Source organism: Bos taurus, chromosome 14, assembly GCF_002263795.3.
Source record: "Bos taurus isolate L1 Dominette 01449 registration number 42190680 breed Hereford chromosome 14, ARS-UCD2.0, whole genome shotgun sequence".
Lineage (NCBI taxonomy): Eukaryota > Metazoa > Chordata > Mammalia > Artiodactyla > Bovidae > Bos > Bos taurus.
This window is the reverse complement of record NC_037341.1, coordinates 48,672,603-48,692,625: the sequence shown is the minus strand read 5'-3', so window position 1 is coordinate 48,692,625 and position 20,023 is coordinate 48,672,603. Positions and strand designations below refer to the sequence as shown.

The following is a 20,023-nucleotide window of genomic DNA, read 5'->3' as shown; positions in this document are numbered from 1 at the left end:
AAAACGGACATAATGGTAGTGTCAACTTCAAGGGTTTTTATGAAGATGAGCTATTTAATACATGTACAGAGCTTAGGTCTATATGCACATGTAAGAAACCCTTAATAAATGCTAGCTATTTCCAAAATTGGGGGAAAAAACAGGGCATACATGTAGTTTTGATTATATAAGCTAAAAAAATAAAAGAAGGATTGGTCAAATTTAAAGTAATACAGAAAAATAAATTTTACATTTGATTTTCAATTAAAATTAAACAAGGTCTTCTTCGATATTCTGAACATGCTTAACACTGACTTTAAGCTTTAGAATCCTATCATGAAGAATTCAAGAGGTCTAAGGGCTAATGATTCTCAGAAACAAACTCCATAAAGGAAATCAGAAAATGAAAGAGAACCGCTCTCCTTCTCCCAACTTTCCTGGGGTTAGTACACTCCATATGTATCTGTGTCTCCAACAGCTGTGTGTATGCTGTAATTACAATGACCCAAGAAAAAAAAACACTGAATAATCTGCTGACTTGATATGGCTAGCAGAACATGCCATTTGGGGATAAAATTTTTATTAAGAGTTGAATAATGCTAAATTTGATTGAATGCACAGATAGCCACGATTCCTTCTTCTAAACATTCTGCCTAGAGAGAAATACAGATATTCAAGAAAGTGATACATGTTCTCCAAACGATAGCAAATAAACTGAAAATCCAAGAAGGGTTGACATTTATCAGGCTGACCCTCCTATAACAAAGCCCAATGGACATTTAACCGTCATGCAGGTAAAAGGATTAGTGAAAACGGTCAAACTATTCTATTCCACCTGGGTGGCTACATTATCCAGCTCAGCTATCTTCATGATGAAAATAACCTGGTAAATGCCAGGACTTTGCTTTGCTTTTACGGCCTTAGGTTGAGCATATGTTTTATTTTGCACACTTTATTACTTGTTAAACAGACAAAGTCCTGAAAAATAAGTATGGCTTCACAGACCAAACACTCTGTACCCTAGAGAGAATCTGAAGTGACTCAAGTCTCATTCACCAGTTTGTTTTTTTTTTTAAATGCAATTGTCCTCAACTCAGAAAAACAAAGCAAGAGAACCTCCTAAGCTCCACAACTTCCCTCTTGCTCCAGATCAAAGGAAACAGAAGGCAAATAAATAAATATTTGGAGGTTAAAATTCAAGAAAAGTCAAAATCGACCAAAATGAGATGAATGTTCTCTGGATTTTTCTTTTTCCCAGACCAAACTGTAATCCCCTGTTCAAAGGAGTGTATGGGAACATGTTAAGAATCTTATAAAGCTCATAGAGTTAAATATGTTGAAAATACAAATACAAAAGATGACTTCCTAGCTTGAAAATCTGTTCTTCTTGCTTCTAACATGACATACTGTGCAACTCTGCTAAAAATATATTTATAAAACAGAAACATAGTGCTCCTAGCTCAAACACTAGACAGTCACTGAGATTCTTCTGCTAACCTTAAAAATTGCATTCAGGGTTAAAATGAATTTAATAGCTGGCATCCTGTAGCTCCCTTCTTAGAGGCCTGAATAATGCAGAATAACAGGGAAGGTTTCCTAATATGCAAAGGCAACATATACATCATGAGCATTTATAAACTTGAGCTAGCCTAAACACTTTCCCGTGGGAAGCACAACTTGACAAGACTCTGACTTTTATAACCTGATCTGAGGGCTAAGAGCTCCCCCATAAAGATGACGCAAACACCCTAATGCACCGCACATTAAGCCCCAATGAAACAGCAACGTCCATGTTTAACAACTCAGGCCTCCACTCAGCAATGGTTTAAATATAAGCATAATAAAGCAGATTAAAAAGAAAGAGGCTGTAATTACTTTTAGAAGAACTCAATCTCTTCTCCTATTATTGGTGAGCCTTAAAGGCTGAACACAGGTAGCAAAAATCACATAAAGGGTTGCATCCATCATGTTGCATCCATTATTTTTAAAAATTTAAGCATAGTAGTCGATAAAACATGCAGGGGAAATTTAAAAATTGAGAAAATAACATCCTGGTCTAGTCTATGAGTCTTAAGCTAGCCATTATATCTTTCCTTGTTTCTTCTTGGAAAAGATCAATATTTTTCTTCTGATTTCAGGGCTGGGTATGCTACCTCACGGTGTGGGAGGGGCAGGGGGCAGGAGGGATCTGAATTCAACAGGTTCAGAAATGCCTGTCCTGATTTTATGATGAACCTTTGAAATGATGTCCATTATCTGGCTGCAGATTTTTTGATTATGAAGGAGAAAAAGACATTCTTATTTGACATTCTTTTTTTTTTTTTTTTTTTTACAAATCTGTAATTCTTTGACTTCATGATGTATAATAAAGTTTACACAGAAGTGGATATGGTCAGTTACAAACATGTCCAAACTTCAATTATTAAAGCCAAAGAGATGTCAAATAATCTGAACTTGAAACTAGAAATCTTCAAATTTGTTTCAACTGTATCTTTTTCCCCCAACCCTATGTATCATGCTTGCACTCAGGTCAGTTCAAATTATTTAAAACCATCCATGTCAAACCAAAATATAGATAGATCAAAGCCACAGAGTTCTTAAGTCCTCTATTTTTGGCTTCTGTTCCTTTTTTTTTGGCCTAAAATGTCATAAATCTCTCATTAACCACCAACTGTCCTGAATGTTAAAAAAAAAAAAGTTAATTGAAAAAGATGAATGAATCGCTCATCTATTACTTCAACTGGTTTAAATTACAGATTGATGTTAATAATCCCTGGAATGAAATGACTATTTGTCTGTAATCCTCATATTTACCAACATCTTTCTATCAGAATACACACAAGCCATTAATTTGGTATCAATTTCTGACAAAACTGCATTAAAGAAATTCTACAGTCAGCATTTTACTTCCTACAGCTTTTAGTCTCCACACAGTTCACGTGCCAAGGAAAGAACCTCTCAAATGGCATTTCAGCAACACAAACATATGTGGATGAAAAGGGGCAGGGGGCGGAGTTCAGATGTGCTTTTATTCAATGTGTGCATATAGGGAAGCTCTCTGATATTTATTTCAGCATAAAAATATTAATAAGTTATTTATCTTCAGACATGTTTCTACATCAACATCTGGTGTGTGTATGAAGTATTCAAGATTAGCATTTGGCCTAAAATACATTCAGTGGCCTTTTCCCAAACTGAAGAAAGTTAACTCTCATTAGGCTGGTTTCTCTCTCCAATCATTTCTTTGAAAGGATCATCCACTTTTTCCATAGATCGCTGTCTCCTATTTTTAACCTATTATTTCTCTTTGGGAGGGGAAAAAAAAATGATTTTAACAAGATTATCTCCTTGCATGTGATCTCCTACCATTTCTGTCTTCTTTACTGGGCGCTGCCGCAAGGATTTAGGAGACAGCAGAGTCTAGGATCAGCTGTTTTATTTCTAGTTCTATTAGTTCAAACTCAGATAGCTCCCACATCTGTTTTATTTCTAAAATCACTGCCCAGGAAAAGTGTCCAGCTCATTCTACCCAAACATAAACTTTACTATAAATAACTAGGAACCTAACAAATAACTGTTTGGGGGAAATGGAAGTGTGTTTAAAAATCTGAATTCTTCCAAACTATAGGCCCTTAGTAATCTTGGTTTCAGAGCCTTCCTGACAGCCAGGATCAGCTTTCCTTAGAAGTTGTCCCCAGAGTGAACAAACTGAAACTCTGACCGGAAATCCAGGTATTAACATCATATTCCTCGCTAATTGTAAAACACCATTTCACATACTAACATTATTCACTTCTAACCCTTTTATCTAAGACACGTATTTGCTTTCCAATCATAGTTTGACAGCAGAGTGTATCTGACATAAGACAGTGAAATGATCTTTAATAAGACAGCAGTTCAAAGCATGTAGCTTTCATGCATAATAACTATGTTGGCTTAATTTGCTACGCCACAGAAATCATTCTATTTGTGGAAATTCACAAAGTAAGATGGAATTTTTAAGAGCGCTTTCCAAAGATGAAACTGGATTTTTTATATCTTCTTTATTTCTCCCTTAAAGTGATAAGACTGCCATTCTGACATTTTTAAAGGACGTGGAAATTTCTCTTCTGATCCCTCTTAAGAGCATTGCAAAATATATTCACTACCTGTTATATATAACCCGTTATCCTGCCTTTCTTAATTGGCACTAGGTCAAAAGAGAGGTCTAGAACAAATGTGTTATAACTACTGAGTTGATAAAAATAACTGATATTTTCAGGGATTAAGGAGGTCAAATAAAGTGTGATGCGATTTCATTAGTTCTCCGGTACTTCTTCTAATCACTCCTGTAGAAGGTTAATATTAAACCTAATATGTTTTGAAATCCCTGGCCTAATAATACAATAAAAATCTACAGACTGTAACAGAAACTAATACACTTTCTCAAGCTGATCATCAGTGTCAACTATACTAAAATTGCTAAAATGAAATGAATACATTACTTAAGTGTCTGTTCTGCATTTCATTCTATTTCAAATGGTGGATTTTTTTTTTCATCTCACATATGCCATAAACTAATACAGAGGGCAGATCAAAAAGGTATGCCATTTTTAATAAAAGTAGAAATCTAAATTACTACTAAATGCTTTCATAAATTGCCATTTTCCTTAAATACAAGAAGGAATGCTTTACTGGTCCTCACCAAGGTCATTCTGGTATCCCTAGTACTTACAATCACATTGACTTCTTTCTGAATCAATGTAAAATTTTATTTCCAAAGTTTCATTTGCAATTATGTTGCTTTTAAGTAGTACATCTCTGCACTCACCAGTGTGAGCCAGTTCTGGTCCAGTTTAGCGTAAAATCAAATCCTCATCCAAGACACAAGAAAGACTCTCCTTGAAGGAAAGACTCTCCCTGAAGGAAAGACTATAGCCAATTTTTATAATCTCCAACTAGAACAAAGCATGAATTACTATCATGTTGAACCATAAAGATTAGTGCCATTTTTGGGAGACTCTGAAAACATCAAATTACCATGAAATATGTCCAGAAATATGAAGCCTAGCTAATTCCATGAAAAGACTTCTCCCAGCCTAATAGAAATGTTGGGATTAGTTTCCATGATGAGAGGCTAAAGATAACTCTTGAACACACATTTGGATCAAACAAATGTGTCTGTCTCTTCTGCTTCATCAAGCAGGCTACCCCTTCGATACTGGGAGCTTGACTTTAACATGCATGTAAGATTTCACATTTCATTACTGACAACTTTTTCTGTACAAAGAGATCACAATACAAAGCACAAACCTGTACATCATAGGTCCCGTTTAGTAAAACAGGCCTTGAGGAACTGATGTCCTGCAACACACCAGAAAGCACAGATCGGTTGACTTTTTGGAAGTCTTTGGAATGGCTGAACTGCACCATATTATGAAGGGCCAAGATTTTGCTGTCCAGCTCAGCATCCTGCCTGGTGCGGTTATGCAGTCCTAAGTGATACTTTCGGAAGTGCTTAATCAGATCTGTGGGGTCGTTGCCATAGTAACCGTATCCACAGATATTGCATTTAAAGTCCTGAAGCTCTGGAGACAGAGGTGCCGGGTCTGGGTTGTCATTAACCAGTACGTCGGTTTTCGATTTATTCAGTCTGACACCCCCATCTGAAGGCACTTGTGGGTTTTTTGAGGCCACTGAAACTGGGCTTGAGCCTTGACAATTGGCTTGACCACTCTGCACTTGCCCTGTTTCCTCTGTAGCCTTCGGTGACATCTTCTGATCTTCCTTCATCTCCAGTGAGTCCCCTGATGGGGTGCAGGCCATATCTTGAGGGTCATCTGCCTCTGCTCTTTGAGGAGACTTCAAGGGCTCACAGACTCCCCCAGCAGCTGGAGAAGAGAAAGCCAACATATTTCTCTCTGTCACCTCATCATGTGAATAGGAGGGAAGGTTTCCTCCCTTACTGGAGTTTTCATAATTAAAGCCAGCCTTCTCACTCAGGACTGAGCTTTTCAAGTCCTTCTTGCTGCTAGAAGATGGATCCTGGACATGCAAGCTATGTTCCTCCTTATTATTTAGTTCTGTAGCATCACTCTGATCCGTATTTTCTGACATCTGATCTGCAGAAAATTCTTTGTTCTTTCCAGGTCCCTTGCTTTCTGTACCGACAGGCTCCAGGGTCTGACCCTCGCCTTCACTAGCAATGTTTCTCAGAGGGGGGTTCTTTTTCCGGACCATATCTGTAAAAACACAAGGGAAAGGAAGATACAGGGTTATTTGAAATTTGCAGGCATGTAATCTAATCGAGAACAATTTCCTTACTCTATTCAAGGCTTTTTAAGGCACAGAACAAAAAATTGTCTAGGAAAAAAAAATCAGTTTTAAAAATAGCAAAAAACTGAAACTGAAGCCAACAATTTACATTTAGAATTATTTTTGTCACAAAGGGTGGCTCATTTATTACTTTAAAATGATTTCATGAATATCAAGGTATTAACTATTATTACTAGCTCTATCCTTCCTATAAGTTAATCTTGCCTGCCAATTACATTTTTTGCTCAGTTTCTTTCTTCAGTTAGAGTTGATAGATAAATGTATCTATATTTATCCATGTTATATACTATGTGTAATATGTACACGTTATGTTTATAGAGTATATATAGTTGTTTATGTTTACAGAATATATATTTTGTGTTTATTTATATGATATGTATATGTGTATATAAACAACTATAAAGTGAAACTAGATACTGTTACACACTGCACAACCAAGATATAAATATAGTTTTAACCAAAATATCCTCAGAGTCGAAAGACAGAAAGAGCATGTTATAAACAAAGTGAAAAATGCCTCTTTACTTTTAGGAAAGGAGGATAACAAACGTTTCATCTCTACCCTACCGATAAATTATGTTAAGCCCCCTTTTGAGGGGGCTTGCCTGAAAGAAGGGGGACCTGGTAGACATCAAAGTGACCAGGCTGGGCTTTGCTAGTACTCCATCCAGCATGATGGAAACCTAACTTAAGGTTTCCAGGCACAGTGTGGTGGAAACAATACCCATCCCACCATTAGGAACTCAATGGAAATTGACTAAAGTAAATATTCAGTTGAACTATGTGACATTGTCATTCTGGCAAACTGTTAGCAGTTGCCTATGGTACACCTTCACACGCTAGCAAAACCATGCCTTCAGGGTCCACAGAAGAAAACGGTGGGGAGTATAATGAGTCAGAACTCTTAAGGAGTTATGTCTAAGGAGCTAAGAAACAAACTGTATCCTGTCAATAGAAGAATGCAGCAACAAAGCCTTGAGGAGAACTGATGTTCATGGCTTGTGTTCCTAAATTCTCCAACCAAACAACTGAAACAATTCTGTAAGCCATCACCCCAACTGTCTCTCAGAAAAATTCACCTGTAGACTGACCAATAAACCAAGCCTTCTTTACTAGCTGACGCTACCACAAGGGCAGATTTAAGACAGATAGTTACATCATGATTATCCAAAATGTCCTCTACTGGAGAATCCAAATCCACAGCACATTTCAGTTGTTCTCACGTATAATTTCTCACAAGTGCAGGAGAACCACACTGGCTTTGGATATGTGGGTAAATCTTTGCTTGTGAAAAGCCGCTTATGCAAAATTTTTATAATAGGAATCACTGAACCAAGACAATGCACTAGATAGAATAAGGAATTGGTTAGAAGGTAAAAATTCACCTTCTTGAATAACGTCACAAACAGTATAACTGTACTTAAGAGAATACACTGCTTTTCTTACATGCCAGAAACATCAGTCATCAAATATTCATAGACTCTCTCACATAGAACAGTAACAACCAAAAGGAAAACAGCTACTTATAGGATGAAAGGCTGCAGTTTCAAGGGAAGGTGATAGTCATGAGCCATGTAAGCCAGCCTGGCATGGGGATAGCGGATGGAGTGTGGTCTTTACCTTGGTGTCACTACCACTAGCTCCTAAAGTTACTAAGCCATGTAACCATCGTTAAAAAAAAATGGAACACTGGTTAAATAATTTATCTTATAACATTTGCATTTTAATGCCTCGTTTGTTGATGTTGACATTTTAGGAGACTTCTATTTTTCTGTCAGACGAGACAGTGCTTGGGAACTTGTGCCAATGAATGGAAGACTGGAAGGCAGTTTCACTGGTAGTCAACTAAGAAGGAAAGAAAAAAAAGAGAATAAAAGGGACGCTTGAGAATAAAAGGGAAGCTAGGGCCTAAAATATAAGAGTCTGAGTAAAAAATATACTGCTTTAACTTGACCTACAGAAAAGGAAATCCGAATTTACAGAGTATCAGCCATTCCCACATACAAAAATGTGATGATCGGGTACAGCATCAGGCCTTTCCCTCCAGAATTTCCTGTTTGTTTTTCCATTGGATTTAACATTGCTTCCATCATATAAATAAAATCCAACAGTGATGCACCAAAAATGACATAAATACAGCTATATGGAAAAGATAAAAATCTATATGAAAGTCAGGATTCATGAAGAAAAGAGGATGAAATAATCCAATTCATTAAGATTATCCTTCCATTAAAATGAAAAGAAAATGGTTTATTTTGTTGTTGCTGTTTAATCACTAAATCATGTCCAGCTCTTTTGCAACCCCACGGACTGTGGTTCACCAGGCTCCTCTGCCCAAGGGATTTCCCAGGCAAGAATGCTGGAGTGGCTTGCCACTTCCTTCTCCAGAGGATCTTCCAGACCCAAGGGTCGAACCCATGTTTGCTACACTGCAGGCAGATACTTTACCGCTGAGCCACCAAGGAAGCCCCAAAATGGTTTGTGCCCACATACCAAGGTCAAGGAGATGAGAAAAACAGCGAGATCTTACTAGCAATGGAACTAAGATAAACATTTATTAGAGGTGAACAGATAACAATGTGCTAATAATTGAAAAAATTAATGTATTTTCCCCCAAAATACATGGATCTTGCTGATTTATTATCATCATGAAGAAAAGTAATTGGTTATAGTTAAAAAACTATTCAACAAGCATTTATCTTGATTAAGAGACAATATGATTTGCTTAAATTATCATCCTTCCAAATTTCAGTGCCTTCTTCCACCCAAGAACAAACCTTTACAACTCATATGAGTCACTGAATAAAGCCCTTAATAATATACATTGCAAAGAATGTTAAACTGCTAAAACTTCAAACAAGCATCAGAAAGGTCACTTAGTTTTGTTTTGGTTTTTTTTTGCTGTGGAGGGAAGGGGCATGTTCTTTTTAGTTGCTTTAAAAAAAAAATCATGGTTAATTTAGTTGACTACACTTTGAAGTAGTTACAGAAAAAATAATTTTTTACTGGAATGATATCACCATAATTTTTCAGAATGACATATTATGTAAATATAAGCACATTTGCAATACTTTTAAGTGGAAGAAACTCCCCTAGCAACTCATAAGTTAGATACCATAAGACTAGACCCACCCTCAAGTTATTATCTCTAAGACAAATAACAGATTGCATGACGTTGTACTGTGTGCCAAGAACTTTTCCAGTTAACATTTTCACTTGAAAAAATAGATCACATACTTGTAAAATCATACCCAGCATTGACTTCATAAGGCATGTGGCTTTAGAGTGCTTTTTACAATTATTAATTCTATTAGTCAACTAGCAGGAGGGCTAATGCAATTGTCTTAGAAGATGCTCAGAAGACACAGAAGACATTTTGAGAGCTGATCTGTACATCTGCAAAACAAAACAAAAAAATGTTTTCCTTCCTAAATGATGTAAACATATTTGAATGAATCACACCTAAAATACATTAATATGCCAGCACCACAGGCTGCTTGAAAGATACCTGATAAAAGCAGGAGCAAAGCTTGGGCAAGATTTTCTCCCTCCGCTGGGTTTTAATAAAGCAGCAGGAGAAGGAGGAACATGATATAAAAGATTACAGAAGTCATTTTCACAGCTGACTGTGATGTTGGCAAAATTAGTTAAGCTCGAACTCCCCCTGAAACCTAAGAACCACAATACTTACCTATACTGGGGTGGGGATAAAACATCTTAATAATTACAGAGGGGATCTGCTCTGGAAAAGATACAAAGTACACCTGCCAATGCAGCACAGTCACAGCTAAAGACAGGGAGTGGTACCCATTACAGTTTCCTCCAGATTCGTAGTACCAGGGTATACATACCATGAGGCTGAGAAGAGAACTATTTCAATGTCATAAGGAATTCTGTATCAGATCTAAGTACACCTTACCAAGAGTTACAGAAACGTTACACGTTATGTGTCACCTTTTTATCTATTTTGTGTTATATTTTCATTTTGATAAATAAATAAGATTGTAAAGCTATGACTGAACCAGCATTTAACCATCCTTATATCATCATTTTTAAATTGTCTGAATGAAAGTATTGAGGTAGGGTCATAATATAATTGAACAGATATACTCTGTGTGTGTGTGTGTGTGTGTGTGTTCGCGTGTGCATGCACGCATGTGAATGCTAAGTCACTTTAGTCTGTACTAGACTCTTTGCAACCCTATGGACTAGAGCTCAACAGGCTCCTCTGTCCATGGAATTCTCTAGGTAAGAATATTGGAGTGAGTTGCCATGCCCTCTTCCAGGGGACCTTCCCGACCTAAGAATCGACTCTGTGTCTCTTGAGTCTTTCGCACTAGCAGGTGGGTTTTTACCACTGGCGCCACCTAGGAAACCATATATATATATGTATAATCACATCAGTGTACCTTAGTCATCAGTTTTGGCAACTCTTAAACTTTTCATTCTATTACACAACAATATTCCTCACACTGACTCCCACAAAATTTCAAAATGCCAATCAAAGTAGGTCCAGTATAGACAGTCATTTAGACAACAGGGTAATATATGAATAAAAAGTGAATGGACAAAGAAGCTGAAGAATCTGAATGAGCACTACAAAGCTCAAAAGTGACAACTTCAGTCCTCTATTTAATTATGAGATAAAAACTGACCAGGGAACTGGATAGGGATGCGGAGGGTGATAGTGAACATTCCCATATTTACATCACTTTCCACCTATACTTGGAGAAGGAAATGGCAACCCACTCCAGTATTCTTGCCTGGAGAATCCCAGGGATGGCGGAGCCTAGTGGGCTGCTGTCTATGGGGCTGCACAGAGTCGGACATGACTGAAGTGACTTAGCAGCCACCTATACTAACACATGAATACTATTATGTGCCACGGCAGTTAAGCAGGTTCAAAATAAATTTAGCTCCCTAAAAATGCTCTATCTGTATTAATTTTTATTACTGAGATATGACATTCCATTTGCAAAAAAATCTCAATTTCTATTATTTCCTCCTACCTTAAAAGTTTTCTTTGCATTTTTAGTGAAAGAGTTTACTATAAAAAAGCAATAGGGTACCACAATATTTCTGTGTTGCAGTATTACTCGGACAGGTTTATGCAGTGGAAATAATCAGCATTAGAGCTTAAAATAGAATTCTAGTAACTACTTTATCTCACTGATTAAAATGCTTAAATATACAAGGAAAAAAATTTTTTTCTATAAACAACTGTGAATTATGTTCTCAAAATGGCACCTTTAGAACCAAAGGAATATGTTTTCTATTATTACCCAGATATTCTGAACTGCCCACTATTTAGTTTTATTTCATCTATATGAATATCTAAACGTATACACAGATGCATGTATACATGTGCTCATGCTAAGTCACTTCAGTCATGTCCGACTCTTTGAGACCCTATGGACTGTAGCCCACCAGGGTCCTCTGTCCATGGGATTCTCCAGGCAAGAATACTGGAGTGGGTTGCCATGCCCCGCTCCAGGGGATCTTCCTGACCCAGGAATCGAACCCATGTCTCTTATGTCTCCAGCATTGGCAACCAGGTTCTTTAACACTTAGCCATCAAGAAAGCCCATATACACACATATATTTATGGAATACACTTGCTCAAAATAACCCTGTTGTAGATAATCAAAATAATTATCCTATCAAAGGAATAAGCTATCACAGTAATTTAAAAAGAGAGCTGAGATCACACATCCATTCAATGCAGATGAGGGTGAAGTTTCATTTCCATTAGAAGAGAAACTCCTTGAAGGTAAGAGATAACTCCTCTATGCTCTTTGTGGCAACTTGATCCTAAACACAGTAAAGAATCAAAACCTCTTTAAGAAGGTGGAACGGTACAAAGAGCACATGCAGCCAGTTTCTGAACCTGATTCAAATCACCTGCTGATGTAATCAAGGGCAAGCCCCTTTCTTTCTCAGAACCTCTCTACTTATGTGTATATTGAGGGAATTACAATAAATTATTTCTAACCTGCACTCTGCCTCTGAGACTCTAGGATGATGCTGGCTAATGGCTTAGGCACTTTAGTTTCCCCTTTACTCAATTTCCATGAAAGACTACAAAACACTAAGCCATCAACAACTAAGCGTGGCATCAATATCACTGACACCTACCATTCACTTCTCCATTTCCTCCAACTTCCATTCATTCATTCAACAACTGTACATCCAGCATCACCTATGAGCTGAACACAGAAAGCAAGAGGACTTCACTTTTAATATTTGTCATCAGTTTAAGAGAGGAAGGATGTTTTTCAAAAAGTAAAGAAAATATTATATGGAACTTCTCTTGCTCAAAAAAAACCTAAAATGAGTACCTACCTATCAAGTAAGGCACAATTATTATAAGAAATCAGCAAATGCATACAGGCAATGAAAGGGAATTAAAAGTAATTTTGGAGTGTCACTCTCCAAGTTCCAAGTATCCATTTTTTTTAATTTTGTAATACTTTTATTACAATTATTGTGATTTTTGCCATACGTCAACAGGAATCAGCCATGGGTGCACATGTGTCCCCCCATCCTGAACTCCACTCCCACCTCCCTCCCCACCCCATCTCTCTGAGTTGTCCCAGAGCACCAATTTTGAGTGCCCTGCTTCATGCGTCAATTTCCAAGTATGTATTTTTAAAAGTTCATTTAAGTTAAAAAATAGTACTGATGAATATCCTTCACACTATGTAATGAACACGCACTAATGATATGAAATTTGGTTTATATATATATGTATATATAGTATATGTGTATAATATATACAAAACCTGAACAAAACTGAAAATTAGAGAAGCAAGATGATGTAATCTCACCTCAATCTCTAATCCTGCTGAGTATGATTTGAATTTTAAGAAGCAGTTCTTATCATCATAATATATAATACCAGATGACATCTTCTTCTTGTTTTTCCAGATCATAAAACTCTCAAGGATTTAAAACCAAAGCTTAACACAAAAAGAAAAGATATGATAGTCTTCTCCTTAATATATGTTCCTTCCAGGCTTGTTTGTATCAACAGCCCAAGAGTATTGAGTTATTAACTACACATTTCTTATAGCTTTTATTAAAGAAAAAAATAAAAAGGAAAGAAGAAAAAAAGAAAAGCAAACTGCTTCTTTTGATCAAAAGTCCCCCACAAAGAATTTAAAGAATTAAGCAAATGATAGCAAAATAAAAGGAAGGTCGACTTTTGGGCTCTTGGCAAACTAGATAGCTTCCATATGAACAACATATAAAGTTCACTTTTTAAAGAACATATGTGTTTGCTCATTGGTTTAGAGGGAAAAAACTTGACCTGTCTACTCCGTATATACAGATCAAAATCAGATCGCTTAAGTGAACTATAAAACGCAAGAGGACATTGTTTATCCAGTCGCAAACCCAAGAATTGCTAGAGTTTAAATGTTTTCTGTTTCTACTTCAATGGTAGGTCACTTTTTTTGTAAACTGCTTCAAACTTCATAAACCCAATGTCAAATCCTGTTCTTTGCTATCCATGTCTATTTAATTTGCTCTCTCTGAATTGATTATTCCTGAATCTTTAAAGGTATTTTTGGACATCTTAAATCCTTTTGAGATTTAAATGTCATCACCTTCAAACAACTCCCATCAAATAAATCTCTTATTAATTCACATCAAATTAATCCATAATGATCGCTTCTATTAGCATATGCTTCAGAGCACAAAGCCCATTAATAGTCATCTGGACACTAGAACTAACTGGAGCTTTAGTGAGATAAAATGCACACTATTTAGATATCCGATTTCAAAGAGTTCTGATGCTGGCCCAAATACGTTTTATTAGGCTTTTATTTCATCATGCTATGTGCTCTATATTTTAAATATCTCATTTCAAATGTACTAGTCTAGGTAAAAGGAGATAGTCGATTAAGTAAGTAATAATGTCATATTTGCCAAAATGAGTATCCATGTATATATATACATCTTAGAGAAAGAATTTCAGTAAGTACTTACTCCTATTAAACAATTACAAAAAAGGAAAATGGGGGGGGGAGTTTGACTTTAAAGATTTTTAGACATTTAAAAGTCTAAATGAAACTGTAGGATATACCTGAAAAAATGAAGCATGCACCTACTTCATTAATGGGAAAACTGAAACAGAGTAAGTGTACATTATGGAAAATCAGAGAAAGGATCATTATTTTCCCCTTCATAACAGGTGAGAGGCAAATGTATTAAAATCTCTGATTTGAATAAGATCACAATTTCACTAAACAAATTAAGAAACATTACTATTCATTGCCCATACATATGTCATTCTTCCTTTTGTTTTCCTCTCCAAGAAAAAAAAAAAATTAAAAAACATCTACAATGACAACTGTTGATTCAAACAGGCCAATCTGACTTTGCATGTTTGCCTGAGCCAGGCTCAACTTTATCCTTTCTTCTTTGTTAAACTGAGACTGTTTCAACTGGTCCAAGGGCAAAGACCCAAACATAGCACTTCAGTTCAAAAAGAACAGCTCATGGAAAAGTATGCATGCATCTCTTTATCTAGACGGTTATGAGAGAAATTGACATTTCATTTGTATGTAAATTGGATTTCTACTGATAACAAAAATAACGAGTGCTGTGCTCTGTAGGAATGCCTTTGACTTTCTTCCTAGCGTTTGCCAAAATACATCTTTGTATATTAAAGGTAGTTTACTTTTAATATACAATGTTGCTTTGTCTGTTTTCCAATCTGTTATTCAATTGAAAAGAAAGTCTCAATTACCTCAATCCAGCTCTGTAACTGGCGAACAGCTGTCTCAGTCCTCCCATAAGAAATCTGTGTCAGTCACTACAAATCCATTTGGTAAATTAACATGCATGTACAATATGGTGAATCTAACGGATGCATGCCATGACAATTCAATAAGAATGCTCACCATCTTCACATAACTGCTTAACCAAGTGTATTAGGCAAAGTTTTGGCTCATTTTTTAAAATTCATTTGTTTTTGGCTGTGCTGGGTCTTCATTGCTATGCACGGGGTTTTCTTTAGTTGAGGAGAGCCAGGGCTACTCTTCATTGTGATTTTCTTCATTTTTTTTTTTGAGAGTACAAAACCAGATACAAGATTAAAACAATTGCCATGAAAGATATTGAGAGCTAATACTGGCTTTATATATATGAAAGCAAAAGTCGCTCAGTCCTGTCTGACTCTTTGTGACCCCAAGGACTATACAGTCCATGGAATTCTCCAGGCCAGAATATGGGGTAGGTAGCCTTTCCCTTCTCCAGGGGATCTTCCCAACCCAGGGATCAGACCCAGGTCACTTGCATTGCAGGTGGTAAAGAATTTGCCAAGGCAGGTGACATGGGTTCAATCCCTGGGTAAGGAAGATCCCCTGGAGGAGAAATGGCAACCCATTCCAGCATTCTTGCCTGGTGGGCTACAGTCCATGGGGTCAAAAAGAGTTGAACATGACTAAGCAACTGAGCACGCACACATACACACACACGCATATACACACATATTTTAAAATATTAATTTATATTATATGTAGTTCTGTGTTAACCTTCACTTTCTGTGTTAAATATAATATTTTTCATAATATGAAATTTAACAAATGTCATATACAACTCATAGCAATGTGTGTATATATATATAAATATGTATGCATATATACAAATGTGTGTGTATATATATATATATATATATAAATAGCCAGTGATGGGGAACATAAATTTCTGCCATCATATTCAACAGTTCTTGCTTACAACATTATTATTAACATAGCAACAACAAGTTACTGGTAAGTAGCTCGCAAACCCCTACTTGCTCATCCCTAAGGCACCAAAGGAAGCAGCTTAAAAACTCTCACCCATTAGATACTAACAGTTCAATAAGTAATCTGCCAGGTAAGGCACAAATATCATGAGATATCAGCAAATGCATACAGGCAATAAAAGAGAATTCAAAGTAAGTTAAGAGTGTCTGCTGCTCTGTATGTAAGTTCCAAGAGGCCAGGGATCTTTGTTTAGTATGTATTTTTAAAAGCTCATTTAAGTTAATAAACAGTACTGATGGATATCTTTCACACTGTGTAATGAAGAACACAGTGTGTGTTAGTTGCTCAGTCGTGTCTGACACTTTGCAACACCATGGACTGAGGCCCCTCTGTCCATGGAATTCTATAGACAAGAATATTGGAGTGAGTAGCCATTCCAATCTCCAAGGGGATCTTCCTCACCCAGGGATTGAACACAGTCTCCTGCATTGCAGGTAGATTCTTTACAGTCTGAACCACCAGAAAAGCCCAAAGAACACACTAATGATGTAATATCTGGTTTATATACCACCCTGTGTGCTGTGCTTAATCGTTCAGTTGTGTACAACTCTTTGCCATGCCATGGGCTGTACCCCGCCAGGCTCCCCTGTCCACCGGGAATTCTCCAGGCAAAAATGCTGGAGTGGGTTGCCATGTCCTTCTCCAGGGGATCTTCCCAACCCAGGTATTGAACCCAGGTCTACCCACACTGCAGGTGGATTCTTTACTGTCTGAGCCACCAGGGAAGCCCCAAAATACTGGAATGGGTATCCTATCCCTTCTCTGTGGTATCTCTTCCCAGTCTGTCCTCTTCTTCCTGAACCAGGAATTGAATCAGGATCGCCTGTATTGAAGGCAGATTCTTTACCAGCTGAGTACTACTAGGAAAGCCCATTATACCCTAGTTATTGCTAAATGCTTAATGTAAGCAACTCAGCATCATTTTCTCTTCTGATGAAAACAAAAAACTTTATAGACACAGGATGGAATCATTCGTCTTTTTTTCTTTTTAAGTACATTGAAATTTTCCAAAGAAAACTGGTCCTGTTTTAAACAGAAAATGTTTTAAAACTGGAAGGCAACTTATTATAGTAGAATAGGTTAAATCACTTTTTTCTGACTCTTAGGATGACAAAAGCTCTACGTATGAAGGGAAAGAAAAGTACACACAGAATTCCTTCATAATTTGTAAAACTTTTTTTTTTTTAATAAACCATTGTTTCAGGACAGTCTTCCCATGCTCACCCCAAACTTAGCTAGGCTCTACCTGGAATTTTACTATGATAACTTCTTAAGTACAGCTGACAAGAAGAAAATCAAGAATTTTCTCTATGTTCTTTCAATGATACTAGTTTTTTTAAAAGAAATGTAAGGAAGTTCTTTGTTCAAAGTAAGTTTAGTGGAAACTGTATACTTTATACCTGCCTCTTCACAGATGCAGTGTACATTAGCTACTACAGCTCTGAAAAGTCCTGGGAATTATACAGCGGGGGAGTCTGTTCTATTTGGATTGGAATTTCCCGATCGCATTTGGCTTTAAGTCACCTACTGCCATATACCAACAACACTAATGTTCTGCTGAGCACAGTGCCGGATGCTGCTCTGTACAGTAATTGTCTTCCTGTCTTAACATATGTAAAATTTCTAAAATATTACATAAAATAATACGTGATGTTTTAAAACAAAATAAGTATCCCTTCATTAATCAGCAAGAAAACTGAGATGTTTTGATATGAAGTAGACCATTTTGAAGGGTTTTGTATTTTTTTCCAGCCTGGTTATAAACATTAAAAGATCAGGATCTATTATCATTAAAGATTTAGATTCAGTATTTTAACAGAATGTGTAATGGTAGAGATCACAGTCATGCTGGAAGGCCAAGGGGAAAAAATGCATGAGATAAACATCAATGCACATTACAATCTCTGATATCCAAATCATATATGCATAAGCATGTATGGATATAAGCTGAGTGTTATCTCTGAGCTTAACAGTTTACACAAATATAACTGCATGAAGAATTTTTTTTAATGTGATTTATTTTTCAGTGATTCTTTCAAATGTTGCCTACCACATTTCATCAATTTAAGGCACTACCACCTTGGATACTAAATCTGCCTCATTCTTTCATAATAACTTAAAATTTATCTGATTAAAATTAGGAACAGAAATATGGCAAAGAGTTTAGGGAGCTAAAGTGTGTGGACAAAGGTTAGAGAATGACCCAGAAATGTACTGAGGGACTCTACAGTAGCATCAGTGGTTCTCAATTGCTTGAAAATACTGGACAGAATAGATCTAATCCACATGCAAATCCCATTCCCAGCTCAGTCTCTGCTTCCAGATTCATCTCTGCTCATAATAAAAGATAGAACTAATGCCTGGACCATTGTCAAGAAACATGTGTCTTAGGACTAAGTATGTGACTGCATCCTTTCCTATAAAGCTTAATAGAATCTGGTTTGTGTTTCTGTGTGTAGAAGAGAAATGATCTATATGGAGGGCAGACTCCCTACATCACCCTTGCAAATCAAAGGCTCTAGCTTCTTGGGCTCTTGGATTTTGTTCTACTGTTACTGCTTTCCCCTTACCCCCAAAGATGAAAACAAAAGATTAACAATAAATTTAAAAATAGAAATAGCTGTGTAGATGCCAAAGTAAATGTGAAACAGGGAATTAATTTGAAGTTAATTTTAAACTCAAAGCCAGCATAGGAGTGAGGTCACAGTGAGGGCCAAGTGTGAGAGGACCAGCACGTATTCAGGTTACTCTTAGACCCCAGAGCACCTCCTTCACCATTCACCAATCGAGAAAGAATGGTGATGTGATGCATATGAGTGGGGCTGCAGAATTAATAAGGGCAGAAGCAGGCTCACTCATTAAATACTTTATACAGCTAATCTATTCAATGTTCACATTCAAGTTCAACATAAACTTAAGAATCTATCTAACCACACACACGGACACACACATACATCTTTGGAAAAGATTTCCACCACGCGCACCCCAATTAGTCATTTCTTTTCTCTGTCAATCTTGTTGTGGACACCTGTCATAAGAAGAGTAAAGGAAAAAAATATATATTTATATAATTCCAGATTCAGGTGTTTTCCAAATAATTCCTTCAAAATCTAATCAAATTTTGAAAGAAAACAAAATTCAGAACTAGACTTCTTAGGCTCACAATTGTGAATGTTAATGTATATCATAACCTAAATTTTTAGTTAATACAAAATATTTCCTATGTTGTTACCATGAGCTGGGCACTATGCCAAGAATGTATTATCTCCTTTAATTTTCATTTTCAACAATTATTTAAGTAAGATACTATTATTGTTCACATTTTACAGCCGAAGTAACTAAGATTTAGAAAAGTTAGATCAACTTGCTGAGGTCAGAGGCTTAGGACATAGAAGAGTTAAGTCTGAAGGAGTCTAAAACTAAAATTGGTTTACCATTGCATTTCTCACAAACCCCCTAACATTTTTATGAACCATAATTAAGCAAGGCATTCACAGATATAAAACTGATATAAACTTCCTGATAACATTTTACAAAGATTATCATCAAATGCACTTAAGGTACTGGATCGGTTCTATCCTTGTGGCAAGCAAAAATACAACCTTCTCAATATTCTCATGGACTATAGTGTTATCCTAACTTTTGGATTGTCCTCCTAATACCCAGCACATTACTAAAGTTACCAAATTATTAAAGTCTCTAACTGGATTCACTTTACAAAAGTCTTCATAATTTTCTTGGGCAAAAGTTGAGTCTTTTCCACTATCATCTGTGGCAATGTATGCATGTCTCCATTTGAAGTACTTGCCACAACACAATGTAATTATTTGTTTATGGTTTAGGCTACCTCAGTAAGGGCTACCCTGGTGGCTCAGATGGTAAAGAATCTGCCTGCAATGCGGAAGACCTGGATTTGA

At 36.5% G+C, this 20,023-nt stretch overlaps 1 protein-coding gene across 10 annotated transcripts in view; it reads right to left on the bottom strand.

Annotated features, from left to right (window-relative positions):
* The window catches only part of TRPS1 (transcriptional repressor GATA binding 1), a 279,304-nt gene that overhangs the window by 216,374 nt on the left and 42,907 nt on the right, over window positions 1–20,023 (bottom strand). For 4 of the 10 annotated variants that reach the window (XM_025001678.2, XM_059893314.1, XM_059893316.1 and 1 more), the window contains exons 2-3: window positions 9,532–9,690; window positions 5,272–6,200 (exon numbers count right to left, since the gene is read on the bottom strand). In XM_025001678.2, the coding sequence (XP_024857446.1) occupies window positions 5,272–6,200; window positions 9,532–9,568 (966 nt within the window). In that variant the 5' untranslated portion in view covers window positions 9,569–9,690. Of the gene's footprint in view, window positions 1–5,271; window positions 6,201–9,531; window positions 9,691–12,429; window positions 12,501–20,023 lie in introns of those variants that run through there. The other 6 variants (XM_025001682.2, XM_025001681.2, XM_059893317.1 and 3 more) reach the window with 4 other exon arrangements.